General features: G+C 48.6%; 1 protein-coding gene across 4 annotated transcripts in view; it reads right to left on the reverse strand.

Moving 5' to 3' along the window:
* KLHL2 (kelch like family member 2) overlaps nt 1–19,918 on the reverse strand; it is a 64,758-nt gene extending 44,840 nt beyond the window's left edge. The window contains exons 1-3 of one of the 4 annotated variants that reach the window (XM_045552545.1): nt 19,603–19,918; nt 7,537–7,662; nt 5,545–5,651 (exon numbers count right to left, since the gene is read on the reverse strand). In XM_045552545.1, the coding sequence (XP_045408501.1) occupies nt 5,545–5,651; nt 7,537–7,662; nt 19,603–19,628 (259 nt within the window). In that variant the 5' untranslated portion in view covers nt 19,629–19,918. Of the gene's footprint in view, nt 1–5,544; nt 5,652–7,536; nt 7,663–12,376; nt 12,754–18,344; nt 18,375–19,602 lie in introns of those variants that run through there. The other 3 variants (XM_045552547.1, XM_045552548.1, XM_045552546.1) reach the window with 3 other exon arrangements.
* Between the last annotated feature and the right edge of the window lie 5,427 nt (nt 19,919–25,345).

Here is a 25,345-nt window from a genome sequence, read left to right on the forward strand (position 1 = left end):
TCTTCCTCTCCCTGTATCCCACAACACCTGACATACAGCAGATACCCAACAAAAACTGGTTGGATGGATGAATGACTAACTGAAAGTAAAACAACAAAAAGTAAAAGTACCAACTGAAAATGGAGCATTTTTACTTAACATAATTAATGACACTTAAAGTAGTCTTGAACATGGCTATTCTAGTGTGAAGAATTTCAGTCAAAAACCATCTATTGAACATCCGCCATTCATTCCAGGCTGCACTAAGCGCTTTCACTAGCAAATACTGCATCATCTCTACCTTCTTTTGAGAAAAAAAATGAAGTCCTCCAAATTGTAAAAGCTTAAGGACACATATATGGCTAAAAACATTTCAATCCCAAGGACCTTTAACTAAGACTCCCGACGCCCAGCTCACACCGGGGACTTCATGTATCCGTTCTGAATGTGGACAAATGAAAAGTAAACAGCTTTGAGAAGACAGACCCTAAGATCTATTTCATTAAAAAATTCTATGGCTCTAATTTGTTATTGATTACCACATTAAAATATTTGAAAAAAACCTAAAAGTATAATGCAGAAGCTCTGACTATGCTGAAACCCTAAGAAACGAATGACTGAACGATAAATTTATAGCTACATTTAATAAATAAATTGTATCCATAATTGTCAAGCTCTACTTGTCAGCTACTCTAATTATTATCGCCCTTTTGTTCTTTGCTAGTCCTGGGTTTCTAAGCAGCTACGGACACCCAGGCGTGTCCAGCCTGGCAGCCGCCCGGAGCCCACCAGCCGCCCTCAGTGGTGGGCACGGTGCTCAGCTCTGCAGTTCTACAACTAGGCTGAGGCAGCCACCGTGACCGCATCCCCCTGCCAGCTCCCGTCTGGTCTGGGTAACTTGTGGGAAAGGTTTCCTAGGAAAAAAGGAAGAAAGGAAGAGACTGTCTTCTTCCTTCCCCAAGATGTTGGGTCTACTCCTGCAGGCATCTTGCATTCAGGAGGGAACCAACCTTAGGATGCTATTTCTATTGAGCACGGCAGCGAAGACAAAGGAAGCAGGTTCTTGGTGAGGTTCTCAAGCTGCAGATCCCGTCATGCCTGGAGCTCAGCCAACTTTTTTACTATTTAAACCAGTTTGAGTGGAGTTTTCTGTTACGTGCAGCCTAAAGTATTCTAACTTATGTTCTACATGCACAACGTCCCATTTAATTTTCTTCACAACATCATTGATACCAAAAATTATCTTTTCTTTATGTTTTTAATGACAGCCTAATCTTTCCTCTTCTGCCCAACTAGAATCTTGAGAACAGGGAGACTTGTCTGTTTTGTTCACCTCTATGGTCCCCAAAGCCTGGGACAATGCCTGGCACAAAGAAGATGCTCAATAAATACTCATGAGAGCAGGAATCTCAGCCAAGCATCACCACGCACACAACTTTTAAAAGATCTCACTTCTTGAGTAGGGGAGGAGAGAGTAAGAAAAATATCTCACTTCTTAATCATTCACATAATAATCTATCTTTTCCTGTTCTAACTAACTGAATCATGTTCAATATGACAAAAGAAATCATCAAAAAGCACACAAAAAAACGCTAAAAATAAAAATTCAGTACTTCCCATTAGATTTCAGAAATGTTAGCCTGTGGCACCAAGTAAACCTCAAATTCATCTGTTAAACAAACAGCTTTTTAAATGCCACACTTGTAACAAACAAATAATCTGAAAACACAAGAACCATGCTGGCGTGTTCTTTATCAAATAACACAACTGGCCTCGCTGTAAACGGGCCCAGACTCCACACAGCAAAGCCTGTGGCCACATCACAGAATTACTGTCACCTCCCTTCTCTGCTCAAGTACTCGCAACAACCGTGAGCAACAGAATTCTTTCTTAGGTGGTATAATTTGAATGAAAACCCCACCCACAGTTTATGGGAGATTAAAAACAGGAGCCAACAAAGAATATCTGCATATTCTCCAGTTCCAAACAGGCCAGTCACGGGAAAACAAGAGGAGGCCAACGCCCTGTCACTGAGCAAGAAAACATCAATACGCACGGTGTTTCATGGAATGAAACCATCCAGGGGTCTACTTGTTGGCTTTACTATAATTTTTACCAAAAAGCTTAACAGGGGCTTTGGACCTTGAAAAAAAATAAAAAAAAATAACAGGCTCCCATTCTGACAAATCAACACACACACCCTACGCTATCGAGACCAAATCTCTGCGTCGTCTTCACCTGATCTTGCCAATTTGCCGACCCCACTGGGGAGTCAAAGATTGCCAGAAAGGCAAACAGCATTCGCTCCTCAAGAATCCTAAAGGTTCACCCTAAATAATAAACACATGAGAAGATGTGCAACCTCATTAGTCAGGGGGTAAATGCAAATCAAAACTACAAAGAGATGCCACTGCACACCCACTAGAGTGGCTGTAACAATCAAAAACAGAGTGGACAGTGACGCGTGCTGGCACGGAGGTAGAGAAGTGGGAACCTTCACACATTACCGGTAGGAATGTAAAATTGTGCAGTCGCTTTGGAAAACAGCTCAGTAGTTTTTTAAAAAGTTAAATATAAATTTACCATGTGACCCAGCAACTGCACTCCCAAGAGAAATGAAAATATATGTCTTACACAAAGAATTACACGTGAATGTTCATGGCACCATTATAAATAATAGCCAAAAACTGAAACAACACAAACCCCCACCGGCCGGGGAACCGACAGTCAGACTAGGCCCATCCACACAGCGGGACACTGCTCATCGGTAAACAGGAACGAACTTTGCCCCGAAACACACCGTGACATGGATGAGCCTCAGAAACAGTAGGTGGGAAGAAAAACATTCTAGAATTGATTTATGGGGAGGGCAGTGCCACTCAGTAAATTTAGTAAAAATTATTGAAGTGTAGACTTGAAATGGGTAAATTTTACGATATGTAAAATATGCCTCAATAAAGTTGTAAAAAAACACAATCTAGGTACTCAATTCACACTTCATATGTGCCGGAAATTAACACCATGTTCCTATTTTGCATCTGCCTCAGCACATGGCAACCCTAACCCTTACCATGCACTGAAAGCGTGTTCGTGGGCAGAAACCCGCGCACTGCAGGCGACTCCCGCCGAGATGCACCGGGAACACTCGGAACCAGAACGTGCTCAGGACCTCGCTCCCTGACCAGGCACAGCTCATGCAGTCACAAACCGCACGTCCAATCAGACATGAGGAATAAGGAACCGGCAGACAGAAACAGAGGGAAACTGAACTGGAGTTTAGACTATAAAGCAAACAGAAAAGCAGCTAAAGACATGAGACATCCTCCCATCTCCATCTAGCACCATTCTCTGGATGTCTAGGAAGAGTCTGGGGGACTCTGAGTCTCCAAAGCCTTTTTTTTTTTTGACAGGGTCTTGCTCTGTCACCCTGCGTAGAGTGGCGTCATCACAGCTCACTGCAGCCTCCAACTCCTAGACTCAACCAATCCTCTTGCCTCAGCCTTTCAGGTAGCTGGGACCACAGGCACACACTACGACACCCGGCTAATTTTTCTGCTTTTTTAGAGATGGGGTCTCGCTCCTGCTCAGGCTAGTCTTAAACTCCTGAGCTCAAGCAATCCTCCCACCTCGGCCTCCCAGAGTGCTGGGATTATACGCATGAGCCACTGTGCTCGGACAACCTCCAAAGCTATTTGAGGGAAAAGGAAACTAACCTTGATCTTATAGGTCTAAGTACTATGTTTTTGTTACTCTGTAGAAAATAAAACATTTATTAAAAAAACAACAGCAGCAAAAAACTCTGCCAGGTCCAGTGGCTCACGCCTGTAATTCCAGCACTTTGGGAGGCCAAGGTGGGAGGATCACTTGAGGCCAGGAGTTGGAGACCTGCCTGGGCAGCATAGCGACATCTCGCTTCTACAAAAAAATTTAAAACTTAGCCAGGCGTGGTGCTGTGCACCTGTAGTCCCAGCTACTCGGGAGGCTGCAGTGGGAGGGTCGCTCAAGCCCAGGAGTTGGAGGTTCCACTGAGCTATGATCGCTCCACTGCACTCCAGCCCAGGTGACAGAGCAAGACTCTGTCTCTAAAAAGAAAAGAAATTCGTGTGTATGATCTCATTTAACCTCTGCAAAACCCTAGGAAGTAGGGTAACATTACCATCCCCACATTCCCCGTGGGGAAGCCGAGGCACAGACAGACCGAGTGGGTTTCCCAAGGCCCTGGCAAGAGCGCTGTGATCTGAAGGAAGCCCACCTGGAGGCCAGCACTGCGCAGAGGAGTTCCTAAAACAGGCCGGCGCATTCCAGATCGAAGCCTTCTCTCACAAGCCTAGAGACTCTCTAGAAGTGTCCAGGGGAAACGAGGAAGATGTAAACCAGGAGACTGAAGCTCTGACTAGTCTCACGTCACTGGTGTCGACTCTTCAGAGCACCCTGGGCTGCAGGCAGCCCCCAAACCACAGCCCCGCTGGGCTCGCAGCCACCTGCCGCTCTCCCTCCAGCCCCGACGACCGAACTCTGCTCAGGCACAGCAGGCCCGCAGACGGCTAGACAGTGAGGGGCTCTGGGGACCCCTCTACTCCCAAGACACAGGAAGTTTCCACTCCGTCCCGTCTGCACGTGGCCTCTGCACCCACCTCTGAGTAAATCCCGCGTCCGCCAGGTCTCGGGAAGCGTCGCCGCCCTTCCCTCAGCGACACCCACCTCCGCCCCTGCCGCCTGGCACGCCGCACCCCGCGTACTGCCCCTTACTGGAAGGGAGCAGCTCTCGTCTCCCCGCCACACAAGGAGCCACGGGGCAGGAGGAGGCTCACGCGCTGCCTGGGACCCTCGAAGGATCCAGCTAAATGTTAGGCACAGGAAATAAACTTGATAGTTTCTAAAGCATGAACAGCTTTCTACTTTTGCTTTCTGGTATAATACATTTGCATTCTTATTTTCTGTTTGGAGTGCCAATACTCTAAGATCATAAACTCACTGAGAAACAGACAGTAACTTTATTTCTTCTAACAGTATTAAATATTTAACTAAAAAAAAAAAAAAAAAAAGAATGTGGTGACAGGCATAAATTACTTCTTTTCCAGAAGTACTAAGATCATTCCCTACATATTTTCACTGTTTCCAAAGTACCGTCTAAGCTTATGGATGAACCACCCTATCTTCTTATATTTTCCAATACAGGGCATTAAATAAACATCTTTTTGTTCAATGTAAACACTGAATGAAGCAGATGTGAAAACCATTTGGAAAAAATGTAAAATAGTGAAAGTTTTTTTTTTTTTGCCAAAACAGATGATGCCAAAAAGCTGATAGACACGGCAGGAGCAAACATACGTAAATATAAACTCGAGGAGGAAAGTGAGGCACAGAACCATGAGCACAGGGATGGACACGCTTACTGACCCACCACGACAAACAGAGACGGGGAGGAATCTGGAACGAAGAGTATTTTCTTCCACTCTAATTGTTCATTTCCTGAAAATAAAATGTCAATCACAAACAAAACGTGGACAGAAGAGCTCAGCTCCGCACACACGGTTACAATGCCCGTCGCGAGGCGTCCCGTACCTGTGAACATGGCGTGGAAGTACGGGCTGCAGGCGGCCAGCACCACCCTGTGCGCCGCGATCTCCACGTCCTCGGCCACAATCGTGACGTCGCACAGCAAGTTCTGACTGCTCGCAAAGCAGAGAGAAAAACGCGTAAATAATTCCCGTAACAACTGTACGAAACATCCCATGCAACAATGTGACACTAAAGCCCGCTTTTCCCAACTTGAGACAAACTCAAAGGGCGGCCACCCTGCAGGGCAGGATCCCTACGTGAAGTTCACGGAAAACAGTCGCGAGGCCTCACATGCCTCGGGCCCTCACTCGGAATCCCGGCTTTGTTTAACACAGACATCTCCCCCAGCCTGATTACTGACTCCGCAGCCTCCGGGGGAAGCCGCTGGCACCAAACCACCAGCGGACGGTGGAAGGAGAGGTTGTCTGAATAAGCAATGTCAGCAGAGACAAAGAAAAAAACACATGGAGAAAACTAAACTGAGTCAAATCCCTCCCCCAAAAAATAAAAAAGATATTTAAAATGACCCTGGGTCATCAAACGATAGTAAAGTTAGACTCAATTACACCTACTGCTTAAAAGGCATTTGAGCATTTGAAGCTTAACTTATTCATCAGAACATTTCACTAATGCAAACTATCTCATCCCTCAAGGCCAGAAAACATTACCACATCTAAAATTAGAAAGCATTTTGCTAACTTAAAACAAACCGTTATTCGGCCACTAGAATTACACCTCCAATTTTGAAACATCCAGTATAATTCACTCACTTCTCACGCCCCATCCATGGCGCCAGACCACTCTCCAGGTGATTACGGGAAACATCTCAGAATCGCTGTTTAGCAAAAGCATTTGCTGACACTTATTCCAGAACAAGCAAGAGGGGCTCCAAAGCCTAAAACCTGCCTTGCCGGCAGCCCCACCACGAATGGCTACAAGGGGCCGGGCGCAGTGGCTCACGCCTGTAATCCCTCCTGCAGGAACCCTCCTGGCGCCCGCGTCCTGCACACCAGCTCTCACCACCTCATCCTCTGCAGCCTCTGGCAGCTCTCCTGACACGCGAGGGGCGCGGCCAAGTCTGACCCGGGTTTTGGACCCCACACAGCCTCCTGGGCACCGAGCTGACTTCAGAGAACAAGCTCACAAGTACTTGTTGAACACGGGTTGGTTTTTTTGTTTGTTTGTTTGTTTTTAAGACAGTTCCCCTCTGCTGCCCGGGCTACAGCACCGTGGCGTCGGCCTAGCTCACAGCAACCTCAAACTCCTGGGCTCAAGCGATCCTCCTGCCTCAGCCTCCTGAGTAGCTGGGACTATAGGCATGCACCACCATGCCCAGCCAATTTTTTTTTTCTATATGCTTTTAGTTGTCCAGCTAATTGCTTTCTATTTTTTTAGTAGAGACAGGGTCTCGCTCTTGCTCAGGCTGGTCTTGAACTCCTGAGCTCAAACGATCCACCCACCTCGGCCACCCAGAGTGCTAGGATTACAGGCATGAGCCACCACACCCAGCCTTTTTCCATATTCTTTGTGACAGTAAGTTAGAAGCCCTAGAGCAGCACTGTCTAACAGAAATATAATGCAAGTCACAATTTTCTAGTAATCATATTAAAAAGGTAAAAAGAAACAAGTGAAATTAATTTCAATATCTTCTATTTAACTCAAAATACCCATTTATCATTTCCATGTGTAATCAATATTTTTTAAAAATTCTTAATAAAACATCTTACATGTCTATTTTCTGCACTGCCTCAGACACCCAGTGTGTTTTCCCACCTACCGGACGTCTGCATTCAGACCAGCCACACGTGGCCCGGGGCCCCCGCGTGAGACAGAGCAGCCCAGGTCAGCCACACCTCTGATGAATTATTTGCTCTCCGCCTCTAAAAACCCTTGCAGAGAAAGCTTTTCATGTTCCCTGTACCAAACAGAGCAACACGAGGGGGCTGCACTTTCACTGCAAACAACCAGGGGTCGTGGACATGAGGGTGACGATACCTCCGTAGCTCGTTCATGACTTTGAAAGCTTTCTTCATGTGCCAAGGGTTCACCGTCACAGGGCAGTGTTTTTCAGCATTATCATCTTTGGAATCGAGAGGCTTCTGATGACCCTGCTTTGTGCATCTGTACGTAAAAGAACAAAAAAAACCAGAAAAAGGTCTTATTAAAGGTAATGTAGTTGGGGCTGACTAAGCCACAGGAGCCACATGAGGGCCCCCCCACGCGTCTAGGGGTCCCAGAGACAGGCTGTCCCAGCGTCAGATTAACACAATTCAGTGAAAACCGATTTGATGGGGGGTGGACAGGCTTGAAACTCTGACTCCGGTGGGGCAAGGGAATATACGTAACCTAAACATTTGCACCCCCATAATATGCTGAAATAAAAAAGAAAAAAAAGACACAATTCAGAACACTTTCTTGGTGATCACTATGGTTTCAAAAAAAAAAAGTGTGTACTTATCTCCCTGGTGTCAAAGCTGTCCAAGACAGACACACAAAATTCAGTGACAGTGGTCCGAGAGATACCTCCAAGTACAAATGCCGAGAGGGGATCTTTTCTGTTGGAAATTAACTTGCATTCACAAGCTGCTATAGCCATACATCATTAACAAACCAAGACGGCAGCAGGGTTATGTTTTATACAAACTTCAGAAACTTAGAATCTGATTTTGGTTTTGCTCTCCACCTGCAAGGATATTTACCCATGTATTCTAGACCTTCACCAACAAGAGATTAACCACGTTAGCTGAGTTTATTAAGTATTTACCATAGGGCAGCCGCTGTGCTGGGCAGTTTGCTTTCACTAACTGGTTAATCCTCACAACTCTGCAAACTAATTACTATCATGTCCCCGTTTAACAGGTGAAGGGATCAGTCAGGGCACCTGGCACACAGCGGCGCCGGGCAGGTGTGGCCCGTCTGAGCCTCCACCTTGTCCTCACGAGTGTTCGACACCACATCCTACGCTACACAAACCGTACTGAAATGTACAATTGCTAAGAGCATAAGCCTGTATTAGCATTGCCAAATGAATTATTCTTTCAAGACTTAGGAGACAAAAAATTAACACACAAAATCAGGGTACCATGAGGAGGGGGCAGAGAATTAACTGGAAACTAATGGACACGGAACTTCTTGAGCTGATGGTTGCACAACTATATCATGTACTAAAAATCACCGGATTGTACAATTGCAATTCGTGGTTTTTATGGTACGTAAATTATATCTCAATAAAGCTATTACATAAAAAAAATCAGGGCACCAATTTTTTAATCAGGCTTAAAAAATTAAGCCTAAAAAATTCACACTGGTATATGTATCAAAGACCGAGCAAACATCATTACTAACTGCTGCACTTCTCTCCCCTTCCTGACCCATTTCTGAAAGGATGATTCATTTTTTTAAATATTATTGTTCATTAATTCATTCCGCAAATTCTCTTTAGCGCCAACCACGCACTGAGCACCATTCTTGAGGCACCTGGACTAGTGAGTGAATAACACAAAGAACCCTGTCCTCAGACACAGTGGAGTCTGGCGGGGGTGCGGCCGACAACACACCGCCCGGCAGGCGGGGGGCACGGCAGGCAGCGGTGACCCGCGGACACAGACAGGCAGGGCAGGGTGCAGAGAGCGAGAACTGCAGGTGACAGTGGCGGGGTCTGCAGTAGGAAACAGCGGGCTCGGGGAAGGCCTTCACCAACCGAACAAAACACTAGGAGAGAGAACACCCGGTGGAAGAAGCGGCTCGAGCGAAGGCCCGTAGGTGCCTGGCGTGTTCCGGGACTGAGACCCAAGGCCGGAGCAAAGGTCTGGGCGGGGGCAGGGGATGAATATCGCGTGGGTCTCACAGGACACTACAAGGACACTGGCTTTGACCGTGAGTGAAACGGGGAGGCACGGCAGGAGTGACACAGTCCAACTAACGTTTACAAAAGATCGCCTTGGCTTCTGGTTGAGAATAATAGTCTTTATAGGTCAAAGATAACAAGGGGTGAACTGGCCGGGCGCGGTGGCTCACACCTGTAATCCCAGCACTCTGGGAGGCCGAGGCAGGTGGATCGTTTGAGCTCAGGAGTTCGAGACCAGCCTGAGTAAGAGTGAGACCCCGTCTCTACTAAAAATAGAAAGAAATTATATAGACAACTAAAAATATATACAGAAAAAATTAGCCAGGTGTGGTGGTACATGCCTGTAGTCCCAGCTACTTAGGAGGCTGAGGCAGGAGGATGGCTTGAGCCCAGGAGTTTGAGGTTGCTGTGAGCAAGGCTGACGCCACGGCACTCTAGCCCGGGCAAGAGAGGGAGACTGTCTCAAAAAGCAAGGTGGGGGGGGACTCTTTAGGAGGGCAGCGCAGTAAGAGAAGACGGTAGCTCAGAGCAGGGCGGCAGACAGTGGAGGTAAGTGGTGGGTCTGGATACTCTGAAGGTGCAGCCAGCAAGGCCTGTCGACAGTGGTTGTGCCATGTCAAAGCCAGAACGATGGCAAGGGCTGAGTTTCTGTTAATGGAGGTGGGGAAGGCTGCAGGTGGACCGAGTTTGGGGCAGGAAGATTAAGAACTCAGGTTTTATCCATGCTGGTTTTAAGGTATCAGATATCCAAGTGAAGACATCAGATAAACACTGGAGTTCAGAGTTGGAGAGGAAAATCTAGCTGAAGATAGAAATTTGGGACACGCTGGTTACATGGGTGGCACATGAAGCCATGAAATTGAGGCTCTCAACATGAAGGTGACCCCTAAGATTAATTGTAGAAATTATCTGTGCTCACTCCCCCGAGCCCAGAACCAGCACTGGTAGAGGCATCTGATTCTCTGAGGTCTTACCTACCTGCAGGGGACCTCAGGTCCACTTCCAGCCACTAGGGAGTGTTCCAGGGGCCTGACAAAGGGACTGGGCGTGAGGGGCGGCCCCGCAGGGGAAGCCCATAGCTGGGGCGGAAGGATGAGCCAGCTCCACTCCCTACGGCCTGGGCAGGGGCGCGATAAGGACGAGCCACCCGAGGTCCAGGAAAGGGACAGCACTGGTAGGTCTGGAGCCCAGGTGAAAGAACAGTCCCATCTGGAAGGAGAGGGCTGGGGACACACTTACGGTGAAAGACAGATATCCTCACTCCTGGTATAAGGAAACCGGGCAAAGGGGAAATTGTGTAGATGTGTGTGACCCATGCCAACGCTCTGACCACGTGACACTGAATGCCCACATATGCAGCAAGGTAATATTTACTCCATGTCTGCTTCTACTATGACAATTTACAGGTTGCAACAGAGGAAAAATATCATACTAAGGATCAGCAAAACTATCATAGAAGTTTTCAACGCTCAGAGTGGAAGCGAAAGCCACTTAGCCCTACAAAGAATATCATTATTTAAGAGTCGAGAGTGTTTAACATTTGCTTAAGAAATTAGGAATTAAAACTCTCTGCATTGGAGAGCTGACTCTGTGGCAGCTGCCATACAGCACGCCGGGCCCACGCTGGTGTTAAAGACAGTTCCAGCCCTGCTTTTCCTGACCTGCTGCAGGAATTCTGCAAAGAGGAGTTTATTCAACGGCTCAAAGGAATAAGTAAGAGATAACACTGAATTTAAGTGTTGTCTGTACTGAGAGCCACTTACAAGCACAGCACCTTACTGCACAGGACTATTTTCAACGCTAATGCCCTTTCTATAATTTCCCATTTCCTACGTGGCTTTGTGTTCGATGGTCTCTCGTTCGGAAGCAGAAATGAGTAAGAGAACATGATGCATCGTGTCTGAAACAACAGATGTGAGCAGGCAGCTAAGTGGGAGGTACAGGTTCACCCTTCAAGTGACATCACTTAAGTCCAGCATGACACCTCCCTGCTTCCTTTCTGAAGCAAAGAGCTAGGCTTTTCCACAAAAGCTCCTCATTCTGAGAACTGTCTTCTTCAAAATACCTCAAAGAGATACTTTCTCAAGCTTCTTTCACCTTTAAGTCTTTCCCCAACTCTACACTCCACAACTAGTCTCACCGTCATCCAACAGCCTGTTGTTAGTTATCGAAACAAGCTTTCCCAGGGTCTGCAGTCCAGCCTGCCGCTGGGTTTTGTAACAGATAATCCCAGACCCTCCCTTCAACCCCTGACTTCTGCAAACTCCCGGCTGTGGCAAGGCTGCTTCTCAGAGGAGGTGACTTTCTAACTCTGCCTGCGAACACACTACTGACGATAACCGAATCCTGAGAGAGGAAGAAAATACTCTAACAGGGCTGTCTCCTTCTAACAGTCAAGATTTCATCATCAGGCAAAGGTCTAAACCTCCTGCAACAAATCTGAGACACTGTAGAAATTAGGTATAATTTCTTCAGATATTTATTATTTGCTTTGGAACAGTGATTTTCAATGGAGGGGAACAGAAAGATCGTAAACACCAGGAACACTGTTTCACGCTGCACACGACCACCCCTCCTCGTGTGAAGTGTCACCAAGCCCTTTCAGGACTAGGTGTGTCTGAATGACGCCTCCCCAGGGTAGGGGTGAAAAACAGCCGTGCATGATCTTCAAAAAACCAAAAATAAAGATGATGTAATATGTCCCACCACCCACTTACCTCCCACCCCAGGACACGCATCCCAGATTGAGAACAAGCACTTTAGAAAATACGGATTGTTTATGCTTTTGGCATGTTTCTAGTTGAAACAACGCTACAATTCACGTGAACGACGCAGCTGCAAAACTCAACAGAGGAGCAAAGACACTTTCACATCCAGGACACAAATGCTCGGCCCCGGGGTGGCCACGGTCTCAGCTCCCCACTCGTCTGTTCACCTCCAAAGCTGCAAGACTCCCCTGCTTGCGATGAGTCACCCACCATTACTCACAGATTCTGCCACGTCCACGTCAGCAGCTGTTGTTTTCAAAGTCACCATCCACGCCATGCTGTTCTGAAGTTCCTCCATCACCTTATAAGATTTCTTCTGGTTTCCCTGCTGTCTTCCCAGCTAAATTTGCTCTCAGAAGCTGGTCTCTTACTAGCATTGCTCCCATACACAAGTCCAGGGTATCAGAAGTATGGAGATTCGACCATAACTAGTATTTTAGGTTTTTCAACAAAATACTCTCACATCCTTCGCCCAAAGAACAGCCGTATTACTTAGAGACTGTGAAAGTTAGAGGGCTTTCTCTCCTGGAAACACATTTTGGTTTATGGTAGGGTTGTGGTTTCTAGTTTTTGCAATTAGCTAAAGGCAAAGAGACGCTCTGCAAATTTTCTTCGAGGGTTTAGTGTGTAAATTTTTATTAGGCACAGAGCCAGAAGACTAACTGTAATCTACAAACATATGACCATATTACTAAATAAAATTTTTTTAGAAAACGTTAACATCGGCCCTATAGCCATATAAGGACTTAGATTGTATCTTCAGTATGTGGACCCTTAGAATCGAGTATGAAGCATCTTGTGAGATTGAAAACCTCCCATCTTACATCGAGTCACAGGATACCTTACGTACAATTTCATAATAATGCCACTAAATACTTCACCGTGATACACATAGTTTAAGGGTATATTTCCGATTTTCCAGAGCTGGAAAGGAAACATCTAGAAAAACCAGAATTGCCCAGACTCACTGAAATGGATTAGCACTTAAAACTCAGAGCTTTGGGCCGATGAAGGGCAGAGGCAGGTTCTACACACCAGCCAGTTCTCCCCGGACTGGCTGTGCAGCTTCTACTCCACTGTGGGGCCCAGGCAGGAGGTGCCGGGTGGTGGAGGGAGGATAATTGCTCTCTGATAGTAGAACAATGGAGCTGTAAAAAGCTCTGCTTCAGTTCACTCTGCTCTCTCCCTCTCTCCCTCCCACCTACATGACAAACAGAGCACAATCAGGCACTTTTTGTCCCTGACAGTGACTATTACCAGGAGAGGGACCGGGGTAAAAGCACGTCTTATGCAAGACCCATCTTTTAAAGATTATTTTACAAACAATTAGCAAAGTGCCATCAGAGCGGGATATCTGCGAGGTGCAAAGACAGGGAAAAGGAGGTCGGTGATCCACTCCAAACACTTCCATTTCTTTCATCACGCATATTCCCGGCCTTCTTTTGCCAGCTTTCCTGGTATTGCCATCACTCGGTTGGCAAGAGGGGCGGCAACCTAACCCAGCTGGCCGGGCCACACCTCCCGGCACGCAGAGGGCAGGGCAGTGGAGAGGACCAGGCTCAGGCACAGGCCTGGACTGCAGTTGGTCACTTCGCCTCTCTGGGCTTTAGACTGTTTACGTAGAAACTTCATTCCACAAATACGTCTAACGTGCAGCGTAATGTGAAAGAGACGGATAATAACACCTCACCTACTCATCTCAGGGAGCCGTACAAGCAGCTCAGCACTACGTAAGTGTAAGCAGAGTCTAGAAGAAAACCATTGAGGTGAGGAGCCAAACCCAACATGGAGATAGGTTTTTGTGATTTTTATTGACCTTCCATATTTTCAATTGCAACATTCAATTCACAGCAATTGACAACACTCAAAATGACCCCCCCGCTGTTGGCGAATCAACACGTCAGTGCTGCCTGGGAGCCAGTGCACGGCCCGCACCGCGCAGGGTGAGGGAGGGAGGGGAGGCCGAGCCCGGATCCTTCTCCAGCCACGTCCCAAGGGGAAGGCGCATCCGCAACCGCCAAGCCACCCAGGTGGGCACACAGGTGCAGGACTGCAGGCCCCCAACTGCAAGCACTGTGGGGTGCGGCAGTGGGCTGGGGGGGCTGAGCAAACAGGAGAGCTGGCCTTGGAGGAACTCCGAGTTGTCTGAACTGCGGACAGGGGGACGGAAGTAGGAAAAGGCTGGAGAATTCTGGCTTGTGGAAAAGCAGAGTTTATCCTAAGAGGTTAAAGCACATAATGACCTTGGCTACATAAGATAAGGTCGAAATGATGGAGGGCTGTGACTGCCTGACCCTCCGGTGTGGAAAAGTCGTCTCACCGACTCTGCAATATCAGAGGGTTAAAGAGCAGGTGGAGTGAAAGGTGAGGAGAGAATACAGAGCTCAACAGGAGACCACAGAAAAGCTCAGGTATCAGGTGATGAAATCCATTCCTCAGAATAGTAGTGGCCAGAACGGACGCTGGAAACCAAAACTCCACAGCTCCTGGGGACGGATAAGATGTGCAGAATGAAGAAAAGGAGAGAAACCAAAGACGATGCAAATGTCTGGGGCATCAGGGACCAGCAGAATGGTCACCCCATTGAATAAGGGGAGATGGTATAAAGCAAAGTCAGCTGGGGAAGAAATGTCAGTGTTAGACACACTGAGTGTGAGCAGGGAGCTAAGAGTAGATACTGCTAGAAGCTCAAAATTCCAGGGTGAAGCACAGAACTGGAGCCTAGACTTCAGATACAGACGGAGCTGTAATTTAAGCGATTAACCGTGGATTGAAAAGAATTGGCCAAGACCTACTTCTGTGAAGAACCACCACTGCCCACGAACATGAACAGAAGAGAAACAATGTAAGACTAAGAAAAAGTGATCAACAGAGAGAGTAGTGTCCCAGTTTTCCAATACTTGATAGGCTTGGGAAAGTAACTTCACCTCTATTTCCTCAGCTGAAAAAAAGTATTAAATAACGGACCTACACTATAAGGTTGTTGACAGGATTAAGTGAGATTGGGTAACAAAGTATGTAAATCACATATGGCAACCTAAAAACCGGAGACGGAAACCACAAACAGTGGTGTCAGGGAAAGCAAGGGCTTGCGTTTCAAGGCAGAATCAGCGACAGGAACTGACCAGAGGGATATTTAAGCAAACGCCAATGGCCCAAGACGTGGGGCAGCATGGTGCGTGACACACAGAAAACACGCTGACCCACTCGCTGCAGACGCTGTCCCAGCGGGGGACACACGAATCCTCCGCGCCTGCCGTTCCGTCTGGAAGGCCAGTCCCGCGTCCGGACTGTGCTAAGGCACCACCCCATCAAAGACACCCTGACCCCGTCCCAACTGTCACTCTCTGCCCCTCACTATTCTCCAGCCCTCTATTCTGCCTTAGTCTCGTGTGTAGTACCTACCACTACCAACATCACACGTCTGTTTACTATCAGTATCAACCAGGACGAAAAAGACTTTGTTTTGTTTTCGGAGATATCTCCAAACCCTGGCCATAGCAGGCACTCAACAAATACAAACAAAAAACCCAAACTGCCTCATATAAATGGTAGATGCATTTGGAATTTGGTAGAACACCATAGAAAACCAACTGAAAGGCAATTTTCCTTTCTCTGTATCACCCTGAAAGAATCTTCTGCCTGATCTTAAGGAGGAAGTTCGATGGTTTTCATAAACACTCCTACTGCAGGTCTGTAACAGCCACAAAGGAGTAAACTTACAGTCACCTTCAGAAAAGCACACTTACTAATATTTATCGAATGCCTACTATGTGCATTACAAAATGTGAATTAGAACCGAAAGACTTGGGGCTTTTGGGGGGAGGGAGAAGTGATTTCCCAGCATCAAAAATGTTTAAAACTACAACATAAATGCCACCTATTTCCAGAATCCACTTCTCAAGTTCCCAAATGCAACTCAGAATTGTCCCTGAATAGAACACTTCCTTCAACACACACTGATCCATATGTCTTCGTTTACCCTTGCCTGTGGGCCAGTGGTGCACCCAAATACCTTAACATCTTTGTCTGTCACTGGGGAGATTCATCTACAAGAGGTGGCCAATTAACATTTAGGACTAGTTAAACAAAAACAAAAATACAGTCCAATACACTATAAAAGACAAACAAATGAATACCAGGGTACCCTGTAACAAGGTACCAAATTCACAGTTATGGAATTTTAGAATCAGCAAGAACATTAAAGGTGATCTAACCCAGAGGATCACAAATGTCAGGCTTCAATGAACTTTTTACTAGTCTGTGACAAAATGAGGACAATGTAGTAAGTTTTCAAAAAATTAAATTTACTCAATTTAAGGACTATCCTTTACTTAGAGATTATGTCCTTCCTTATATTTGAGGAAGGATATCAAAATGTTTTTTCTTTCATAAAAAGAAGGCAATAATTGATTATTTTATAAATAACTCTTTTACTTGGCAAAACAAAAAACTTAGCAATTCCATGTTAGACTTCAATTTTTTCTTTTCAATTTTACAGGCCGGTGAAATCCAAAAATGTGAGACCCTCTGCTCTCATGCAACCAATCTGCTGCCCAAATCCCTCAGAACACAGCCAACAGCTGTCTGCCCACCTACGACAAGAGTCTCCAGGACGTGGAATCATCCACTGGAAAGAGACGAGGTTGTGTCTGAGGCACGTTTGCTTAGTTTTGTGAAGGAAAAGCAAAAAAGCAAGCCCTGCGTAGCGTAAGAACATGAGGGCCAAGAAAATGTTCAGTGAGGGAGGGGAGGTCAGCGGGAGGCACTCAGTACCCTGCCTCAGTCTCCCGTCAGGGTAATTCTGAAAACCCGTAGTGCAAACAGCTATAAAACATTCCTGAAATCAGGATGGATCGATTCACGTTTCCTTTTGCACATTCTCAGTTTACTACCTGGAATTCCTTTACTCATCTACGGCTGACTTTTAGTTGCACATCTGTCAGGTTTGATCGAAAGCAAATGTCACATGGTCTTCCCATCACCCAAACCCCAAAATGCAACACAATCTAAATGCCACCTATACTCAAGGTTGCAAAAAACAGTAAGTAGAAATATAAAGTCCAGTGACAATCAATACGAGAATCAAAAAGGATGAGAAGAGCTTGAAGGCAAGGAGGAGAAAAAGCACGAGACCACAAAACCCAATTTCAAGGAGCCCATCCTGAAGGGAGTCCGGATCTTGTGCAGACACCTGCCATCCTCCTAAATGACATGCTCTTGGGCCAAGGGGGAGCAAGACGGGATTTGAGAACATATAAACCTGGATGTTAAAAGACAAGCACCAGCAAAAGCTCCACACACAATGCCAGGCAGAGACAGACAGTCCAATATGTGCAGACTGAATTAATAAACAGACAGAGAGAGTCCAGGTGCCTGCTTCAATCACACCATCCCAGGCACGTTAAGTCCAAGTCAAACATCTTTCTTTGCCTTGACGCTCAGGCTAAACATCCAACCTTACGAAAATCTGAGTCCTCCCAGTGTCTTCCACTGGCCTGTCCCAGCCCAGCTCTAGCAGTGAGGCCAGCGAAGTCCGTCCCAAAGAGACTGCCTGCACCTCTCACGTCTGGCACACACGATCCAGGGTGGAAGGAAGTCAATGCGGATTCAGGCAAACAGGCCACGGGGTGGGAAGGGAAAACACCATTTCTGATCCACACAAAGGCAAGTAACACTACAAGTTCTAAGGCACGGTTGATCCTGGATAGACCAAACAAACATAAAACCTATTTGTATTTATAATTAAATGGACAGAAACAGTGAAAAAGTCTCACCAACTTTAGCCACCGATGACTGCAAGGAGTTTTAACAACTCTTTCACCCATGCTGGCATTCCGGATTTTCCATGTTATCCCGGCCTCTCACTGTTCCAGCACTACCCACGGAGCCTCAACACCAGAGAACTGTGCTGCTCACCAAAACTACGATTGCTGACCTGCCCTAGATTCAGTTCATCAATATGTGCATGCACACATCTGTTTCCTTTTTTGTCATTTATATTCAAATTATTTTCTGTCTCTACTCCCTCCCTCCAGAGCCTGCTTTTCCACACCCTTCTCTTCACCTGCATCCCTTGCTCTTTCCTTTAATCCCTCTGCTCCAAAGGTAAAGAGGGGCTGCAGAGAACTGATATATAGGGGCAGGTTTGCCACAGGTAATGTACCTGCCTGTCACATATTACGCACCGTGTGTTGTCTCCATACAGACAGCATAACCTGCTCTGGGTGCTTCTGGGCTGGACACTCACGTGCTCACGCTGTGCTCGCCCTGCCCTCAACAGTCCACCTGGGGTTCCAGGGCCCCCTCCCTGCTGAAGAGCCAGACCCCAGCACAGAGCCCTCAAAGGCACAGCAGTCAAGAAGCAGCTGGGCCCTCGCTTCTGTCAGCCGGGCAGGGTCAATTCAAGAGTCTCATCATCTACTGCTTGGATCGCCGCGACCTGTTCCACCCGAGCTAACAATTCTGAAACGCACTCTTAGAAATTGTAGTTCCAGACTCCCATTAGCTCTCCTAAAAGGACGCAACATCAAAAAATTATTCAGCTCAAGCCAAATATCCATATTTTGGCTGGAATTCTACCAAATAACCACAAGAGGCTGGTGCGGTACAACCGTCATGGAGTGAGGCTGGCAGAATCGAACCAAAAAACCAACAAGGCTCCACGGAAAAGCTCTCGTGAAAACGTACACCGTTTTTCAGGTCTGTCTGCGATTTGAAAAGTCAGATTCCAAGGGCTCTCGTCCCTGCCTAAACGAACAGTGAATCAAAATTGAAATTTTCAAAACTCCTGGGGATTTACAGTCCACTTTTACCAAGACGTTTTAAAAACAAAACCCCAAAACCCTTGGGCTGAACGGTGCAATAATAGCTTCTACCTAATTTTTCAGCTGTTATTATTTCTAGAAAGTCATTCTGTGGCAGCTGATCCTGAAGGCACTTCGCTGCCCAAGGAGGAGACACCTGTGCCTGCAGGGCGAGCCGCTGCTCGTGTGCCCGGGCACCCGGGAAACGCAAGACCTGCTGTCTGGTTAAATCGCCCGCAGTGCCAGGAAAGAGAGGTCGCAGGCCCCGGACGGCCGCGGCTCGTCGAGAGTGATGCGGAAGCTCCTCAGACACTGATTCTGCCAGAAATTCGGGGGGACAAGCCAGCTAAGATCGTCCGTGCACACAGCCGTGTCCGGCACTTCCCAGTTTCCCTCCCGCGAACTCCGCGCGTCCCGGCCGGGGTCCCGGGGAGGCAGAGCCCGCGCACGGCCGCCCGCCCCCGCGGGGCCCTGGGCCGGAAAGACCCTGCCCGCACGTCGCGGGCGGCGTTCGCAGCCGGCTCCCACCGCGTCCGCCGCGGGACTGCGGGCGCCGCGCCCCGTCACGTCCCGCACCCCCGCCCCCGGCCGGGCTCCCGCGGCCCCGGCAGCCGCAGCGGCGCGGCCCGCGCTCACTCACGCGGGAGGCAGCGGCGGCGTCTCCATGGTGGCTCCTCTCGGGCGTCAGAACGCAGGCACCGACCGCCGCCGCCAGCACCATTCCAGCCGCGGACGCCGGCCCCGCCCGCCCGCCCAGCCGCGTCCCATCCGCCCGGCGCGGGCGCCGCGCTCGCCTCACCGCGCGCTCCCACCTGCGGCGGCCCCCGCGGCCATGGCCCGCCGGCGGGCGCGCTCCGTGTGCCTGCGGCTCCCGCGCTCGCCCGTGTGCGGGGCGGGACGGGCGCGGGCTCGGCCCCTTCCGGGTTCGGCCCGGCCGGCGCCGACGCGATGACGGGCGCGCTGCGGCCGGGGACCCTCCCTCGGCGCCTCCCCTTCCTCCCGCCGCCGCCGAGGCGGGGCCGCCGCTCCTGCTGGGGGCGGACGCGGGGCGGACGCGGGCCGGAGCGGGGCGGGCGGCCGGGCCCGGACGCGGCCCGAGGACAGGAGCGGGCGGCGCCGCCCACGGCGGGTCCGTGGGTCACCGGGACGCGGAGCCGGAACCGGCTTCTCGGAGCAGGAAGAGGCGCCCGAAAGCGCAGCGCTGGCGCTCGCCGTCCGCTCCCCGCGCGGCCGCTCGGGCGTGTGCGCGCTGTCCGCTCGTGACGTGCGCCTGGGCCGGGGACTCGGGCGGCGCCGCCCCGCGCCCTCGCCGATGACGGAACTGAGGCGAGAAGAAGCGAGGTCGCCGGTCCCGCGTCTCCCGTCAGCGTCCGCGGCGCCCGGGCCGGCTGTGCGGCGGGCTGCGGCGGCGGGACGACGCCTGCCGCGGAGACGATGAGGCGGGGAGCGGCGCGAGGCCAGACACGCCCCGCCGGCCCCGCCGGGGGACGCAGGCTGAAGCGGCGCTGGGCGTTCTCCAGTCCGCCCGGCGGAGCGAGCGCCGGGGACTTGTTAGCAACGCGCGTGTTCGGGTCCCGCACCAGCCCCGCCGAATCCTGACTCCGGGCTGAGGCCCCGCGGTCTGCTTCGCCCGGCGCTCCAGACGTCGCCGGCGCCCGCGAGGGTCGGAGCCGCCTGGCGGGGCTGGGCGAGGGGGTGGGGTGGGGTTAGGGTTAGGGTTAGACGGCGGGGGTGGGGTGGGGTTAGGGTTAGGGTTAGACGGCGGGGGTGGGGTTAGGGTTAGGGTTAGACGGCGGGGTGAGGTGGGGTTAGGGTTAGGGTTAGACGGCGGGGGTGGGGTGGGGTGGGGTGGGGTTAGGGTTAGGGTTAGACGGCGGGGGTGGGGTGGGGTTAGGGTTAGGGTTAGACGGCGGGGGTGGGGTGGGGTTAGGGTTAGGGTTAGACGGCGGGGGTGGGGTGGGGTGGGGTTAGGGTTAGGGTTAGACGGTGGGGTGGGGTGGGGTTAGGGTTAGGGTTAGACGGTGGGGTGGGGTGGGGTTAGGGTTAGGGTTAGACGGCGGGGGTGGGGTGGGGTGGGGTGGGGTTAGGGTTAGGGTTAGACGGTGGGGTGGGGTGGGGTGGGGTGGGGTTAGGGTTAGACGGTGGGGTGGGGTGGGGTGGAGTTAGGGTTAGGGTTAGACGGCGGGGTGGGGTGGGGTTAGGGTTAGGGTTAGACGGTGGGGTGGGGTGGGGTTAGGGTTAGGGTTAGACGGTGGGGGTGGGGTGGGGGGCAGGCCCGGGTCCCGCAGGCTTTGTGAGGCCAGGATGGAGGATTTGGCTTCTGCTGGGATGAGAGGCCATTGGAAAGTGGTGAGCACGATCTGAACGCTAAAAGCATCACTTGTATGGGATTTGTTTTAAAATACTCCACAAAAAAAGGGGGGAGGTGAATAAGCAAAAGAAGATTGGCAACATGTTAATTTGTGAGGCTGAGTGATGGCGCATGGGATGGTCATCACTTACGTGTATTTATGGGTATGTTTTTAAAATTAATAATAAGTTATTTTTTAAAAGATGACAGGTTTCTGAAGGGCAGCATATTAGAGAAACGAGAGAGCAAGCAGGGCCATTGGCCTCGCCGGGTGAAGGATGGACTGGATTAGAGTCAGAGTGGCTGGAGGGAAGGGGTGAGATTCCGAATCTATTTAGCAGATAAAACACACAGGAATTGCTGACGGAGTAGAGTATAGGAGGAAGGGTGGAGTCCAGAATGATCCTGAGGGTTTCCTCCTGAGCTCTAGGGAGAGCGGACTTGCCCTTTACTGAAATTGGGGAGGCCAAGAAGGAGCAAGTTTGGAAGGGGGGCAGTATTTGTAAATCCTGATCTAAATATGGTAAGTCTGAGATGTCAGCTGAACACCCATGGTACAGACAATTAGACGCACACGTCTGGATTGGACATAAATTTGGAAGTTGTCAGTATGTAGATGGTATGTAAAGTCGTGGCACGGGCTGAGATCAACTAGGTGTGTAGCTAGAGAAAAGAAGAGGACCAGCATGTGACCGCGGGGCACTCCAGCATGAGGAAAACAGGAGGAGGAGGACTCGACAAAGGAGACAGAAGAGGAACAGCCAGGGAGGTAGACAGAGGCCCCAGGGTGGTGTCTGGGTAGCTAGTGAAGTGCTCTGGGAAGCAGCAAATACTCAGCATGCCCGACTCAAGCTAACCCCTCTGTGTGCTGTGGCCTTAGTGATCTGTGCATAGGGCACACACGATGAGTTATTTCTCTAGTGCTAGTGATGGTTTTGTTCAGAATCGTAGTAAAACATCCTACTTTATAAGGTTCTTATAAGAATTAAATGAAATAATGTATATAACGTACATAGCAAATGTATAATGGAAGCACTTAATAAACGTTAGTTGCTGTTATTATTTCTACACATTTCTGTGGCCGTGAGTTATACCTGACTCAGCTAGGACCTGGATTGAGTACTAAAGCCGGGAGGTGCACCCTTAACTTGGATTTGACCAAACCTTTGGCCTGACTTCCTTCTCCATGCAAGTGCATGAACAGGACTGGATGATGTGCTATTCCAGGAGCTCTTTCAGAGAAAAAAAAAACACAAAACTTTTCTATTGCTTTTGTATCGTCCCACCCAAAATAGCGTTGTGTGTACAAGTAGATACAAAAATGAAGATGTGTCCATCTAATGAGTAGGCACATACTTCAAAACCGTAGCCCCTTTCCCATCCCCCTCTGGGTTAGTTGTGTCCGTCACAATTCTCCACTTTTTAAGCATCTAGCATGCTACATATCCACCCAAGCTTTTCCTGTCACCACCACCTCCACCTGTAGGCTTTACAGGTAGACTGAGAAAGAGTACTTCCTCACCCACATGCAGTTCAACCTTGCTTAGAGGTACCTGTCAGACCACGAGCTCCAATGTCCCACTGTGGTGGCACCAAGCAGATCTGAGGACAGTCTGCATTCCTAGGCACAGCTCTGCTCAGGATTCCATTCCCTGCAGAGAAGAGGAAGAGCGGAACCCACAACTCAGACCCTGAAATCTAGATTAGGCTGAGATTTAATCAAGTGTCTCATCTAATGCTCTGGAAGCAATCTGAAAACATTAATCCACACTGAGCCTTTGTTGTTTTCTGAAAAGACAGCGACAGAACTGTTGGCTTTCAGACTTATGCAGACCTGTCTAGGATCAGTAGCAATGCACAAGGCCGAAGTTTCCATTTTCATCTTTACATGAGTTCACAAAACTCAGCCAGATGCAGTCTGCACACCTAACCCTATCTCACCACTCACAAGAAAAAGGAAACGAAAATGCTTGACACGGTGAACACAAATCGGACACTACTGTGGGCAAAAACTTACAACACTTCTTCCTTTGTCAGTTTCACCACCTCCTCAAGTGAAGGAAACAAGGATTAGGAGCCAAGGCCACCAAGGACTTCTCTTTCCCATTTCCCTTGGCATAAGAGCTGGGTGGAGGTGCAGAGGCGTTGACCTCTCCCGCTTGGATCATTAGCTCCACTCACCTCTCGACCATTCTCTTTAAACCCTTCATATGCCGGGCAGAGGGATGAGATCTTACAAAGGTCCATCCATTTGTTATACTGTTGTCACACTGTTAAAATAGAACGATTCTTGAACCATACTAGTCATCATAAGCTAAAGCTAATGTAAGTGACCAGAATATGTCACTTGTAAAGAAGATGGAAACACAAAGATGAACAAGACCGTGACAGCAGCTGTTGGCAAAAAGGACTTAGATTGAGTTGAAATCAGATGTTGCAGTAGAACTAATGACATGACATGGCAAACACAGACACACATGGCAAGAATTGGGAGCTGAGAATTGCTCCTGTAAAGAAAAGACTTAAGGCCAGACGTGGTGGCTCACATCTGTGATCCTAGCATTCTGGGAAGCTGAGGCAGGAGGATCGCTTGAGGTCAGGAGTTCGAGACCAGCCTGAGCAAGGGTGAGACCCCGGCTCTGGTGGTACATGCCTGTAGTCCCAGCAACTCAGGAGGCTGAGGCAGGGGGAGTTGGAGGCTGCAGAGAGCTATGATGACACCACTGCACTCTAGTCAGCGTAACAGAGCAAGACTCTGTCTCAAAAGAAAAAAAGATTTTATCAAAGAATATAAGACTGTTAGATCCTGTATTTGTAATCCCTTCCAGTGTAAAAATGGCAAGTATGAAAAGAATCACTCACCCAAACATAGGCACCGAAGAAGATGGAGACCTTCTAAAAAGTCTCATTATCTATCTTAATGAGTTAGTCAAAAATGCATTCCTTAAATTCCCTTTCTAATTTTAAATTAGGGATTTTGCTTTTATTATTTTGATTTAGAAGCAGCTTAGTATACATGATATATTAGGAAGCATTTTGAAATATGTTTGTGAGACTTTGGTATTTAGCAAATGGACTTGTGAGTACAGGAAGGTCGTTGTCACAAGCTTGTGGGGTCGAAGGGGGTGACAAAAGTCTGCTGCTCCAGACCCACAGGAAACCTTTAATGGAGGGAATCCATCGTTTCCGCAAGTCCAATTTACTCTTAAAATTCTTGCCTCTTTGTCTTTATGGACTTCAAGATGCCAATTTTACCTACAGCACAGCATACCTGCTCATTACCCTGTGTCTGAGGTTCCTAGAGAAATGAATGCAAATTGTTTGCTGCAAAGTTTAATTGAAAATCTGTTGAAATTGGTACAGGAAGTATCCAAAAATAGGTTTCACACTAATGTATATCAGGTAAGCAGTTTCTTTTAAGTTTTTTTTTTTTTAAGAAAAGGAAATTGGCCGGGCGCGGTGGCTCACGCCTGTAATCCTAGCTCTGGGAGGCCGAGGCGGGTGGATCGCTCGAGGTCAGGAGTTCGAGACCAGCCTGAGCAAGAGTGAGACCCTGTCTCTACTAAAAAAAAATAGAAAGAAATTATCTGGCCAACTAAAAAAATATATATACAAAAAATTAGCCGGGCATGGTGGCTCATGCCTGTAGTCCCAGCTACTCGGGAGGCTGAGGCAGTAGGATCGCTTAAGCCCAGGAGTCTGAGGTTGCTGTGAGCTATGCTGATGCCACGGCACTCACTCTAGCCCGGGCAACAAAGTGAGACTCTGTCTCAAAAAAAAAAAAAAAAAAAAGAAAAGGAAATTTACTCAATCTATTTCTACTTGTGTATAGCTATATGGAATCTATTTATATAGTCTGGTGATGTAATACCTCATTATAGAATTATCCAGGGCTAAACATCTTTCTACACAGTCAGCAATGCTGGGGGGAAGAAAAAGCAAGTAAATATTCTTAATAAATTATGCAAAGCGCTATTAGCTTGTTGTCATCTCGAATTAAACATATGCACATACACAGAAACTTCTACCCAGA

The sequence above is a fragment of the Lemur catta genome, chromosome 5 (assembly GCF_020740605.2).
Source record: "Lemur catta isolate mLemCat1 chromosome 5, mLemCat1.pri, whole genome shotgun sequence".
In the NCBI taxonomy this organism is placed as follows: Eukaryota; Metazoa; Chordata; class Mammalia; order Primates; family Lemuridae; genus Lemur; species Lemur catta.